Source organism: Cebus imitator, unplaced genomic scaffold (assembly GCF_001604975.1).
Source record: "Cebus imitator isolate Cc_AM_T3 unplaced genomic scaffold, Cebus_imitator-1.0 Scaffold52, whole genome shotgun sequence".
NCBI classification, from domain to species: Eukaryota; Metazoa; Chordata; class Mammalia; order Primates; family Cebidae; genus Cebus; species Cebus imitator.
In genome coordinates, this window is record NW_016107367.1 from 1026821 (window position 1) to 1041423 (window position 14603).

Here is a 14603-nt window from a genome sequence, read left to right on the forward strand (position 1 = left end):
AAAAAAAAAAAAAAGACAATACAACGGTGATCAATGAGACACATGTGCTTTATAAAAGAAATCTGGCTTGTAATTGCAGCCCAAGTAAGGAGTCCAAATTCCACTAAAGCATGTAAACCTTACTGCCAGAGATTACTTAATGGTGAATTGAAACCCAATGAGCTAGCAAAACTACACTGTAGTGTTGGAAGTCAGAATAGTTACCTTGGGGAGGGGTAATGATTGGGAAGTAGCACAAGAGAATCTTCTGGGGTGCTAGAAATGTTCTGTATCTTGAACTGTGTGACTACACAGATACACACATATAAATTCATCACACTGTACAGTTTTGTATACTTTATGTAAACTATATTTCAATAAAAAAGCAAAAAAACAAAACAAAGTAAATCACAAGGACCTGGAAAGCCTATTCCAGTCTAAATTTGCTGAGGTATATTTTCTAACTTGGGATATGATCTATACTGATGAATATTCCACATGCACTTGTAAAGAATGTATAGTCAGATGTTGTTGGGCAGAGTGTTCCATGAATGTAAATTAGACCAAATTGGTTGATGGTGTTGTTTAGTTCTTCTATATCCTGTTGATTTCCTGTCTACTATTACTGAGAGAGGAATACTGAAGTCTCCACATATAATTGCAGAATTGTCAGTTTTTGTTTCTTGTATTGTGTGAAGCTCTGTTTCTAAGAGATATATACATGTAGGATGGCTGTGTCTTCTTTGTGAACTAACCTGTTATCATTATGTCATGTCTTTCTTTACCTTTGGTTATTTCTTTGCGCAGAAGAAAACTTTGATATTAATGTAGCTACTCCAATTTTCTTATGCTTAATGCTTGCATGTTATCTTTTTCTATTTATTCATTTATTTTTTATTTTTTTGGAGAGAGAGTCTTGCTCTGTCACCCCAGGCTGGAGTGCATGGAGTGATTTTGGCTCACTGCAACCTCTGCCTCTCAAGTTCAAGCAATTCTCCTGCTTCAGCCTCCTGAGTAGCTAAGATTACAGGTTCCTGCTACCATGCCTGGCTACTTTTGTATTTTTAGTAGAGACGGTGTTTCGCTATGTTGGCCAGGCTGGTCTTGAACACCTAAGTCAGGTGACCCACCTGCCTTGGCCTCCCAGTGTTGGGATTATAGGCGTGAGCCACCGCACCCGGCCACCACTCCAACTTTCTATTGATTAGTGTTTACATGGTGAATCTTCTTCCATCTTTTTACTTTCGGCCTATCTATATCATTATATTTGAACTTAATTTCTTACGGACAACATACAGTTGGTTCATCATTTTATACCCATCCTGACAACTTCTGTCTTTTAATTAACATATTTAAATCATTTGCATTTAACGTAACTATTTTATATTTGGATTTTGGTCTATCATTTTGTTTTCTGTCTGTTCTTTCCATTTTTCCTTCTTGTTTTCCCTTTTCTACTCTCCTATTGTTTCAACATTTTTTTGAAATGTCATTTTGATACATCTATCTCATTGTATAGTGGCTGCTCTAGGGAATACAATATATATATATATATATATGCAATTTTTCAAAATCTACTTAGCATCAACATTGTACCTCAAGAAAAATGTACAAAGGCATAGGGAACCTTACTTTCCCTTACTTATGTTATACTTGTCTTAGATACTACTGCATCTACATATGTTAAAACGTCATCAGTTATCATTTTTGTTTTTAACTGTCAAATGTATTTTAAAGAATAGGGGAAAAATCATCTATTGCATTTATTACCCAGGTATTTACTATTCTTCATTCCTGATGTACAAAGTTCCCTTCTGTCTAAAGAACTTCATTTAGCAATGACTTCAGAGCAGGTCAGCTGGCCATGAACCCTCTTAGTTTTCCTTCATCTGAGAATACTTTGATTTTGTCTTCTTTCTTGTTAGGTATTTTCACTGAGTAAGTAATTCTGGGTTGACAATTCTCTCAGCACTTTCTTTGATTTTATTTTATTTTTCAGATGAGACTCACTTTGTCGCCCAGGCTGGAGTGCAGTGGCATGACCTCAGCTCACTGCAGCCTCTGTCTCCTGGGTTCAAGTGATTCTCATGCCTCGGTGCTCTGAGTAGCTGAGATTACAGGCATGGGCCACCACATCCAGTTAACTTTTGTATTTTTAGTAGGAATGGGGGTCTCGCCATGTTGGTCAGGGTGGTCTCAAACCCCTGACCTCAGGTGATTCACCTGCCTATGCTGCCCAAAGTGCTGGAATTACAGGTGTGAGCCACAGCGCCTGGCCTCTCAGCACTTTTAAAATGTGCTACTGTTGGCCAGGCATGGTGCCTCACACTTGTAATCCCAGCACTTTGGGATGTTGAGGCAGATGGATCATCTGAGGTCAGGAGTTCGAGACCAGCCTGGAAAACATAGTGAGACCTCATCTCTACTAAGAATACAAAAATTAGCCGAGCATGGTGGTGGGTGCCTGTAATCCCAGCTACTCAGGAGGCTGAAGCAGGAGAATCATTTGAACCAGGAGGTGGAGGTTACAGTTAGCTGAGATCATACCATTGCACTCTGGCCTGAGCAACAAGAGCGAAATTCCATCTCAAAAAAAAAAAAATGCTGCTTTTGTCCCGCCTCTATGGTTTCTGACATGGTTCGGCTGTGTCCTCACCCAAATCTCATCCTGATTTACAGTTCCCATAATCCCCATCTGTTGTGGGAGGGATCATGTGGAGATAATTGAATCATGGGGGTGGTTTTATAAGGGGCTTCCCCCTTTGCTGGGCACTCATTCTCTCTCCTGCAGTCCTGTGAAGAGGTACCTTCCACCATGACTGTAAGTTTCCTGACGCCTCCTCAGCCATGTGGAACTGTGAGTCAATTAAACTTCTTTCCTTTATAAATTACACAGTCTTGGGTATTTCTTCATAGCAGCGTGAGAACGGGCTAATACAGTTTCTGATGAGAAATCTACAGTCATTCAAATCATTGTTCCTCTACTGGTAATATGTCATTTTTCTCTGGCTACGTTTAAGATTTTTATCTTTAGCAGTTTGACTACGATGCCTCTGTGCATGGATTTCTTGGATTTATTCTGTTGGGGTTCATTGCTGGATTCACAAGTCTTCCTTATAAGTGTTTGAAGTATGTGAGAGATTTCAGACATATTAAACTCATAAGTATAGTTCGAAAGATTATGTAATGGTTTTAAATGTTGGGGAATTAGATCAGTCAAATCTATGAGCTCAAAGAAAAGGAACAGCAGTAGTTCTAATTTTTATACAAAAAATATTAATACATGTGCAATGGTGACTCACGTCTGTAATTGCAGCACTTTGGGAGGCTGAGGCAGGTAGATCACCTGACATCAGGAGTTCGAGACCAGCCTGGCTAACATGGTGAAACACCATCTCTACTAAAAATACAAAAATTAGACTGGGCTCAGTAGTTCATGCCTGTTATCCCAGCACTTTGGGAGGCCAAGGCAGGTGGATCACCTGAGGTCAGGAGTTCAAGACCAGCCTGGCCAACATAGTGAAACCCCATCTCTACTAAAAATATAAAAATTAGCCAAACATGGTGGCATGTACCTGTAGTCGCAGCTACTTGGGAGGCTGAAGCAGGAGAATTGCCTAAATCCAGGAGACAGAAGTTGCAGTGAGCCAAGATAGCACCACTATACTCCAGCCGAGTGAGACTCTGTCTCAAAAAAAAAAAGAAAAAAAGAAAACACACACACACACACACACACACAATTAGCTGGATGTGGTAACGGGAGCCTGTAATCCCAGCTGCTCCGGTGGCTGAGGCAGGAGAATTGCTTGAACCTGGGAGTCAGAGGTTGCAGTGAGCCGAGATTGTGCTATTGCACTCCAGCCTGGGCAAAAAGAGTGAAACTCTGTCTCAAAAAAAAAAAAAAATTAATACAGACCCTAGAGACAGTCTGCTCAAGTTCACACAGTGGTGCTGCCATTTACTACCTGCCAGTCTCAGGTAAGTCACCTACCCTCACTTCACCAGCTACCTCCTTAGTAAATGAGAAAGATAAAGTTAACATCTGCCTCAGAGAGTTTTTGTGAGGATAAAATGAGTTAATAATTAAAAAAAAATTTTTTTAATTTTTTTAAAGAATAATGTCTGACACACAGAAAGGGCTGTATGTGTACCAACCATTTTTATTATTTTAAAATGAGCACAGAGGCTTAAGTTAGTGAAGTTTTAAATTAAAACGTTAATATATTGAATATTGATTAAAACACAAGTATTTGTAAGCATTTCTCTTAGATACAAAAGCTGTATCTTGGTCCGTAAAAGCCCCCTAACAACAGACAGTATAGAGTCCCATGTGGTGAAAGCCACAACTCAGTCAACTTTGAATCTTTTACAAAAGTGATGTACTCAATAAACTACAGATATTGACTAAATGGGTAAACTGCATTACAGTTTACCAATAGTTGGTGCCAGACACAACACAGTCAAATACCATCTCCACCAATATGTATACACAGAAATGCCTGAGTCCACAGCACTGCAGAAACAGACTGGTCAGGATCCCAATGCTAGAGAAGAGATCTTATCTAAGAGGCGTATATTCTGGCAATTAGCCAATATTCGTATAAATCCTTTCTTCATAATAACTTCAAGAGAAGAACCAGAGATTATTCAAACCAGTTAAGGTACTTTGAAAAACAGGTATATACTTGCTACTGTAAACACTTTGGGGGAAAAAAAATCTGCTTTTGTTTATTTTTGAAACATAGTCTCACTCTGTCACCCAGGCTGGAGTGCAGTGGTGTGATCTCGGCTCACTGCAAACTCCGCCTCCTGGGTTCAAGCGATTTGTTCTGCCTAGGACTACAGGCGCACACCACCATGCCCAGCTAATTTTTTGTACTTTTAGTAGAGACGAGGTTTCACCATATCGGCCAGGCTGATGCTGAACTCCTGACCTCGTGATCCACCTGCCTTGGGCTCCCAAAATGCTGGGATTACAGGCATGAGCCACTGCGCCCGGCCAATATCTACTTTCAGAGTGTTCTAGTAAGTGTTAAACACTAAAATGTTCTCTCTTTTTTTTTTTTTTTTTTGAGACAGTCTTGTTCTGTTGCCCAGGCAGGAGTGCAGTGGTACAATCTTGGCTCACTGCAACCTCCGCCTCCCAGGTTCAACCAATTCTTCTGTCTCAGCCTCCCAAGTAGCTGGGACTACAGGTGCATACCACCACACCTGGTGAATTTGTATATTTTTAGTAGAGACAGTGTTTCACCATACTAGTCAGGCTGGTCTCAAACTCTTGACCCCAAGGGATGTTCTCTTTTAAAGTGATATTAGGCCAGGTGTGGTGGCTTATGCCTATAATTCCAGCACTTTGGGAGGCCAAGGCAGGAGGACTGCTTGAGCCCAGGAATTCAAGACCAGCCTAGGCAACATGGCAAGACCATGTCTCTACAATCAAAACAAAACAAAAATTGCTGGGTGTGGCAGCACATGCCTATGATCCTAGCTACTTGGGAGGTTGAAGCAGAAGGATCACTTGAGCCCAGGAGTCTGAGACTAAAATGAGCTGTGATTGTCCCACTGCACTCTAGCCTAGACAACAGAGCAAGACTGTCTCAAATAAATAAATACATACATAAAGAAAGTGATATTAGATTTTTGGAGGTAGAAAAAGGTTAAAAACACCAATGTTTTTAGTTCAATTCCACTTCAGTTAAAGATGGTTTTGAAGTATTGTTTGGGTGAGGTATTAAGGTCATATTCTGGCAAATCAGAAGTAAATTCTCTCATCCTAGAACACAAGCATGTTAACCATCAGCTATGGCTCATGGCCACTCAGTGTAAAGCAAAGCAAGGCTCACCTCAAAGTTGTACTTCCTCATCTGGTTGAGGTTCCGGCAGTACAGATAGAGCATGCCAATGCTGCTGCCCACCGCAATGTAGTCACCGTTGGTGTCGAGGGCCGTGAGGTAGACCACGATAGAACGGAAACCCTTCTGGATCTTTGTTGGAATGGCATTGAGAAGATAGTACAACGGGCAGAACTCTCTGAATATAACAGGTTCAGATGTTGATGCCATGGCCAAGGTTCCCACAGATGATCTTCAGGCAGGAAAAGGAATGTTTATTTGTCATCTAGGGAAACCTAGGGGCTACAGAACAAAGCATTACAATCTTTTCAATGCCTAGTCATAAAAAGAAGTATGTTTAATAAACAAAAGTTCCCTAAACAGGGAACTTTTAGGCAGGTAAACATTATAGCCAGAGCTAAAGTAAACAGGTGTCATGAAGATTGCTTTTGAGCACTTTACCTCAAAATGCACTTCAGTATGTTCTGACCTCTATGATTTATGTCGTATTGAATGCCATGGAGGAGAGGAAAGAATACAAAAAACAGTTCTTACTCCCAAGTAGCTTCTGATCTAGACAGGGAGGCAGATGAATCAATAAGAAGACATAAAAACAGAAGAACAGGTATTGATCGATTTACAACCTATGCAACTTACGACCATTCAACTTTACGACCACAATCGCTAGCCACGACTGCTCCGCGTCTGGCAGCGCAAACATTGCCCGGCTGAGCGTATGACAGTGCGGACCAGCTTCCGGCAGCACTACCATCTCCGCGTGCACCATTTCAACTGTTATCCCAGACTCGGTACAGCAATTTGTGTTTTGTGTCTTGGATATTTTATGGTATTTCTTACACCTGTATTTTGTATTTTTGTATGCACCTGTTTTTGTAATTTTGTATGTTTTGCAAATATTAAACCAGTTGTACTGGTAATGCAGTGTTTTACTTAAACCTGACGAATGTAAAAATAAGAAACAAAATTGTGTAGAGATGATACAAATGGCATAAAATGAACAAAGAAAATTATGATATATAACAATAATGAAAGAAAATTATGATAAAATATGACCTAAAGATTTTTATAACATCATTTCACAGTACTGTACATATAGCCTACTCAACTTCCGACCAAATCGTGTTACAACTGGTCTGTCAGAACCAATCGTGGTCGTAAGTTGAGCACTAGCTGTAATGAGGTGACAATTTGTGGGTCTCCATGAGAAGAGAGAGAGATCAGTGTGGATTAGAGCGAGTGTGGACATGGCTTCACTGAACACATCCTGAACTATGAAGCCCACCAGGTTGGACAGGCTATGGAAAAGAGAAACAGGAAAGACGCTCATTAGTAGGAGAACAGTGAACCAATCTCAGTTGCTGTGTTAATGAGATGGTGCAAAACAAGCCCCCTGGCCTGGCTGGACAGCCTTCTCAGCGCTCAGAGTCCAGCCACACAGCACCTCACTTTGTTCCACATGGAGACCCACCCCTTTGCACTTTGGCTTCAAAGCTTCGCTTACTAAAGATATACAACCCTTCTATGCACGCCATCTTTCACAAAGTGCTCATTCACTCATTTAATCCTGACCCTACCTTATAAGGCAGGTAGGGTCATCAAGGCAGGTAAAATGAAGGTAAGGCAGGTAAGGCAGCATCATCCCCAACTTTTAGAAGAAGCCACTGAGGGCCACAGGGTCATGAAACTCACTCAAGACCAAACAGCCGAGACTTGACTCTAGGTCTTTTCCCTCCAAGTCCTAGGCTCTTGTCAACACCACGGTCACAGCTCTAACAGGCAGGTTGTAACAGTCCAGGTAGATGCTCTGTACCTGATTACAACTAGAAGGATGCTGTAGCTCTTCAGGTTCCATGGAGACTTCTAAACTCCTCTCATAGAAACTTCTTGCATCATGGATGTATGGTCTCTTTGAACTGTGGGTTTTCTATTTCTACACAGTGGACTGACCAACTTCCAGTCCCTCTTCTGATCAAATTCACCCAGCTTGTTCTCACCCAGCGGCCCTTGCATTGGCTGTTCCCTCCACCTGGAATGTTCTTTCTCTACTGAGCTCTTCTTCCTTCTTACTATGCAGGTCTCTATTCAACTGTGCCCTTTTTCATGAGGCCGTACTTGACTGCTCCTCCCTTTGCTGAGTTCTCACTCTGTCACCTCCTCATTGTACTTTCTCTACACAGCCCCTTTCTTCATTTTTTTTGCAGACAGAGTGTCATTCTGTGACCCAGGCTGGAGAGAAGTGGCAAGATCACGGCTCACTGAAACCTTGAGGTTTCACTCCTGGGCTCAAGTGAACCTCCTGCCTCCACCTCCCACATAGCTGGCATACAGGCATATACCACCATGCCTGGCTGATTTTTAAATTTTTTGTAGAGATGGGGTCTCGCTATGTTGCCCAGGCTGGTCTCAATCATGGCTTACTACAGCCTTAAGCTCCTGGGCTCCAGGAATCCTCCTGTCTCAGCCTCCCAAAGTGCATGGATTACAGGCATGAGCCACCATGCCCAGCCTATCCACACATCCCCTTTCTTTTCTCCGACTGGGTATCTGCCTGCCTGCCACTCTGCCACACACACACTGGTCTGTAAGGCCCATAATAGCAGAGCCCATATCTGCCTCACTCGCCCCTCTTCCCTCTGCACTGAGAAAAGGCCTAGGCACATCAGAAGCATTCTGCAAGTATTTGTTGAATAAATGAATGAATCATGAAATAGGAAAATGTGGCCTGGAAACACTGGCTTATGTCTGTAATTCTAGTGCTTTGGGAGGCCAAGGTGGGAGAACTGCTTGCGACGAGCCTGAGCAACACAGCAAGACTCCTGCCTTTACAAAAAATATTTTTTAAAATTAGTCAGGCATGGTGCTGCATGCCTGTAGTCCTAGCTATTCATGAGGCTGAGGTGGGAGGATCACGTTTTTAAAATAAATATTTCATTTTATAAAATAGAGAGGGTTTCACTATGTTACCTAGGCTAGTCTCCAACTCTTGGGCTCAAGTGATCCTTCCTCCTCGGCTTCCCAAATTGCTGGGATTACAGGGACTGTATGAGCCACTGTGCTCAGCCAGGAAGATCACTTGAGCCTAGGAATTTGAGGTTGCAGTGAGCTATATGATTGTGTCACTGCACTCTAGCCTGACTGGTAGAGTAAGTAAGACACTGGCTCTTAAATGAATAAATTTTAAAAAAAGGAATTTTCAAGGAAGGAATGGAAGAACAAAGACTGTGCTTTCTGGGATCATTTCTATAGTTCATTACTAGAGAAGTTTCTCTGAATGTGCGGAGCAAAACAAAAAATATTCAACATAAAACTCTACTAATAGAATGGAAGAGTAGCAAAATATCTTTTCTTCCATATGACCCCAATTCAATGCTGGAATAATTCCCTAAATCTGTATAGAATATCCACTTTTCCAAGCATTTTTAGATTCCTATTTCATCTGATAGTACAATAGCCAATACAGTGAAGTAGGCAGGCAAAATATATCCATGTAGAGAACTTTCTTACAGGTAAGTCCATAACAATACTATTAATAACTGCATTCCTCTGTGATACTTAAGAACCCAGTCCACCCTCTTCTGCAGTTAACAATAATGGGAACAGCTAATGTTTTTACAGATGCTCCTCAACTTACAATGGGGTTGCATCCCAGTAAAACCATCATAAGCTGAAAATATAAGTCAAAATGCACTTAATACACCTAACCTGCCGAATGTCATAGCTTAGCCTAGCCTAACCGAAATGTGCTTAGAATGCTTACATTAGCCTACAGCTGGGCAAAATCATCTAACCAAAGCCTATGTTATCATAAGGTGGTGAATATCTCATGTAATTGATCTAATACCATGTTGAAAGTGAAAAACAGAATGGTTGTATGGTTACTTCAAACACGGTTTCTACTAAATGGTATCGTTTTCGCTCAACCTTAAAGTCAAAAAATAGTAAGTTGAAACTTTTTTTTTTTTTAAAGACAAACTCTCGCTCTGTCACCCAGGCTGGAGTGCAAGGGTGCTATCTTGGCTCACTGCAACCTCTGCCTCCCTGGTCAAGCGATTCTCCTACCTCAGCCGCCTGAGTAGCTGGGATTACAGGCACGCACTGCCACACCTGGCTAATTTTTGTATTTTTAGTAGAGATGGGGTTTCACCATTTTGGCCAGGATGGTCTTGATCTCCTGATCTCATGATCCGCGTGCCTTGGCCTCCCAAAGTGCTGGAATTACAGGTGTGAGGCACTGCGCCCAGCTAGTTGAAACTCTGTAAGTTGAAAATCATCTGTACTTAATACAAACTGTTCATTAAATCCTCACCAAAAAGGGGGAAAACAAAACAAAACCATAAAGTTGGCATCATAGTTACTTCTGTTTTTTTTTTTTTTTTTCTTGCAATCCCCAAACATTAGACATGCATGTAACCTCTGTTTCATGGATGCAGAAACTTCCTTCCAGAGCACAGAAATAGTAAAGACTTTGTTTCCTTAAAGAGTGTGTACAGGCCAGGTGCGGTGGCTCATCTCAGCTTCCCAAAGAGCTGGGATCACACGGGTGAGCCACCACGTCCAGCCTTGCTGGGATTACAGGTGTGAACCACCACACCTGACCTCAAAAATTTGTTAATATAGGAAAGTACAAAGAGGGCTGGGTGCAGTGGGTCACACCTGCAATCCCAGCACTTTGGGAGGCCAAGGCGGTGGATCACTTGAGGCCAGAAATTTGAGACCAGCCTGGGAAACATAGCAAAATCCTGATTCTACAAAAAATACAAAAATTAGCCAGGTGTGGTGGTGCACAGGGAATTGTTTGTGCCCAGGAGATCAAGGCTGTAGTGAGCTGACTATATCACTGTACTCTAGCCTGGGTGACAGAATGAGACCCTGTCTCAAAATAAAAGGATAAAGAAGTAAAGAAAAGTCACAATCTCATCACACTGAGATATACCATATACATAGATAGCCACAGATATACATATATAAACACATATGCACACAAAGACTTTTTCACTTAATAAACCATGAGTATTTTCCATGTCATTAAATAGTCCCCTAGAATGTGATTTTTAGCGACTATACAGAAAAACTCCAGAGGACACACTGTACGTTGATTTTTTTTTTAATGCACTGCCAAACTGCCTTGCAGAATGTTCATATCAATTTAGGCCTCACACATGTTTTTCCAAAGGACATCTAGAGGCCAGTAAGCCATAGCTTACAGATGAGTCAGGAAAGCCACGTCTGGGGGCCAGGCACCCAGGAAGGCCCCAGCAGCCACAAGAGAATCCATGCTATTTCCCTATCTGGGGGCCTCTGGCACCAGGCTAGCCTGTCCTTCACCCGCCATTCAGATAGGAAGAGCAGGCTGAGGCCATCTCCCAGCAAAACTGTCCTCCTGACAGAAGGAGCGTCCAGGGATGGGCTAAGGAAGAGGCGCAGAGCTGCTGTCTCACTGTCCTGTGCTAGGTTTGGGAAAAACAATTTAGACTCAACAATCAATTCTGCTAAGACTTTCTGCTCCTCCTCCTCAGCCAATTTTCACCTAAGTCCATGTTCCACCCAACCCACCCCCGGGTCTCAGACCCACAGCCACAGAACTGACCCTCTTTCCACCAAGGAAGAACTGCACAATGAGTGGCTAATGATACTAAAGAGAAAAAGATCTGAGTCCAAATCCCAAGGCTCCTAAAACTACCTGTGGCACCCTGGAAAAATGACTTAACCTCTCTAGATCTCCATTTACCATCTGAAACAGGATTAGTAAAACTTACCTCTTAGCTATAAACACAGAGTAAATGAACAAAGTCTAAAACACTTATCTGTATATCTTCTATCTTCTACCCACTGCTTGGGCCATGCTGTCCAAGCCAGAAAAGAGGCATCATCCCCACTCCCTCCTCCTCTCCATGTCCCCAATTCTCCATTCAGTACATCTCCCACACACCCCAATGTCTCACCCCTAGCTTGGGCCACCACTACCCCTCACCTGTAGCTCACCCTGGTGCCCAGCTCATCTGCCTGCCTCTTACTCCCCCTCATCCACGTGGCAAACAGAAGGATTCTCCTGATGTGCAAAGCTGATGTCACCACTCCCTTGCTTAACACTCAGCATTGGCCCCATCCTCCTCCTGCTAAAGGCCAGGTGTCGCTGGCTTACAAGAACCTTGGTGATCTGGACTCTGCCACTGCAGGATCTTTCACTTGTCCTCCAGCCACTGAACTGCTCCTAGTTACAACAGGCCTGGCCTTCACACCTACTCCCTGTCTCTGGAAGCCACTTTTGTATCTGCTTTATCTGATGAGCTCTCCTAGGAAGCAAGAGGAAGTACTAAGCTCTTCACCAATAAGTGTTGGCTAATGTATTTCCTCCTTTAAAAATCTTATTCCCGGCCAGATGCAGTGGCTCACATCCCAGCAATTTGGGAGGCTGAGGTGAGGGGAACACCTGAGGTCAGGAGTTCAAGACCAGCATGACCAACATGGTGAAACCCTGCCTCTACTAAAATACAAAAATTAGCTGGATGTGGTGGCAGGCACTTGTAGTCCCAGCTATTCAGGAGGCTGAGGCAGGAGAATTGCTTCAACCCAGGAGGCCAAGGTTGCAGTGAACCGAGATCGAGTAATTGCGCTCCAGCCTGGGCAACAAGAGCGAAACTCTGTTTCAAAAAAAAAAAGTTATTTCTCAGCCAGGCACAGTGGTTCACACCTGTAATCTCAGCACTTTGAGAGGCTGAGATGGGCAGATCACTTGAGCCCCAGGGGTTTGACACCAGCTTGGGAAACATGACGAAACCCTGTCTGTACAAAAAATACAAAAAATTAGCCAGGTGTGGTGGTGCGTGCCTGTAGTCCCAGCTACTTGGGAGGCATGAGAATTGATTGAGCCCAGAGGATCGACTGAATCTGGAGGATCCATTGAGCCTGGGAGATCAAGGCTGCAGTGAGCCATGATGGAGCCACTGTACTCCAGCCTGGGTGACACAGCAAGATCCCATCCTAAATCAATCAATCAATAAAAAAATTTTTTTAAATAAAAATATTAGGCCAGGCACAGTGGCTCATGCCTGTAATCCCAGCACTATGGGAGGCCGAGACAGATGGATCATGAGGTCAGTAGTTCAAGACCAGCCTGGCCAAAATGGTGAAACACTGTCTGTACTAAAAATGCAAAAATTAGCCAGGCATGGTGGCAGGCACTTATAATCCCAGCTACTTAGGAGGCTGAGGCAGGAGAATCACTTGAACTCGGAAAGTGGAGGTTGCAGTGAGCTGAGATCACGCCATTGCACTTCAGAGCAAGGCTCCGTCTCAAAAAAATTATAATAAATAAAAATAAAAATACTTTTCCTTAAGTATCTCTGTCAAATGATGACATTTAGCTTTCAAGAATCCATCTACTTGATTTGATGCTATCCACTGACAGCTCCTAGGCTCTACACAGGAAGGGCTTTGGGACTGCAGTCTAGCTCCAAGGGAGTCAAGGGATTTGCCTTAAAAGTGCATTTGCACACACCAGTAATCCCAGCACTTTGGGAGGCTGAGGTGGGTGGATCACGAGGTCAAGAGATCGAGACCATCCTGGTCAACATGGTGAAACCCCGTCTCTACTAAAAATGCAAAAAATTAGCTGGGCATGGCGGTGCGTGCCTGTAATCCCAGCTACTCGGGAGGCTGAGGCAGGAGAATTGCCTGAACCCAGGAGGCGGAGGTTGCGGTGAGCCGAGATCGCGCCATTGCACTCCAGCCTGGGTAACAAGAGCGAAACTCCATCTCAAAAAAAAAAAAAAAAAAAAGTGCATTTGCAGAGCAGGTGCGCTCTCTGACTCAGATAATATGTTTATTTGTGGCGTCTTAGGAAATCTTAGTGGGTATTACAGAAGGTCGGAATCCCTGACCATCTCCTTGGCACGCTCAGTGATAATCCTACCAAAAGCAACTTCAAAACCCAGGGAGGGAGTGCAGGGCTCCCCTTGCCAGTCTCCAGCAGGTATTAGAAACTGTCACAATTGTGCAGCAGATAATAGCATAATCATATTTTGAATCAAAAGTGTTGTTCAGCTGAAATCCTAGTATTCACCCTCAACTCCTCTGTTTCCCTCACCCACACAACAGTCTCTCGACTCAGTCCATCAGTCCTATCTCCAAGCCTCCCTCAGGCCTGGTGCCTCCTCACCAGCTCTGTGGCCATGCCACAGTAGAAGCTATCACATCCCTTGCCTGCACTGCTGCCATGGTCTTCCATGCCTGCCCCTAGAAGCCAGGCTCATTCGCAGCTGTTAAAATGAGCTCTTTGACTTCACTGAAATGAAAATCGCTTGTGCTCCAAAGGGCACCATCAAGAGAGTGAAAAAACATCTAATCCATACCTGACAAAAAAAAAAAAAAAAAAAAAAAAAAAAAGACAACCCACAAAATGGAAGAAAATATCTGCTGATTTTTTATCTGATAAGAGATTTTACCCAGAATCTATAAATAATTCTTAAAACTCAATAATAAAGAGACAATTTTAAAAGCTGGGTGCAGTGGCACATGGCTGTAGTCCCAGCTACTTGAGAGGCTGGGGTGGCAAGATTGCTTGAACCCAGGAATTTGAGACCAGCCTGAGCAACACAGCAAGACCTCATCTCAAAACAACAACGAAAGACACTTTTACAATGGGCAAAGATCTAAGAAACATTTCTCTAAAGAAACATTTCTCAGGCCGGGCACGGTGGCTCAAGCCTGTAATCCCAGCACTTTGGGAGGCCGAGGCGGGTGGATCACGAGGTCAAGAGATCGAGACCATCC

At 43.1% G+C, this 14603-nt stretch overlaps 1 protein-coding gene and 1 pseudogene across 1 annotated transcript in view; one reads left to right on the forward strand and one right to left on the reverse strand.

Annotated features, from left to right (window-relative positions):
* Positions 1 to 14603, reverse strand: part of TECPR2 (tectonin beta-propeller repeat containing 2) — a 133385-nt gene that overhangs the window by 111424 nt on the left and 7358 nt on the right. The window contains exon 2 of the mRNA XM_017528066.2: positions 5823 to 6113. Within this exon, the coding sequence (XP_017383555.1) occupies positions 5823 to 6041 (219 nt within the window). The 5' untranslated portion in view covers positions 6042 to 6113. The remainder of the gene's footprint in view (positions 1 to 5822; positions 6114 to 14603) is intronic.
* On the forward strand, positions 9047 to 9128 carry LOC119471176 (annotated as a pseudogene).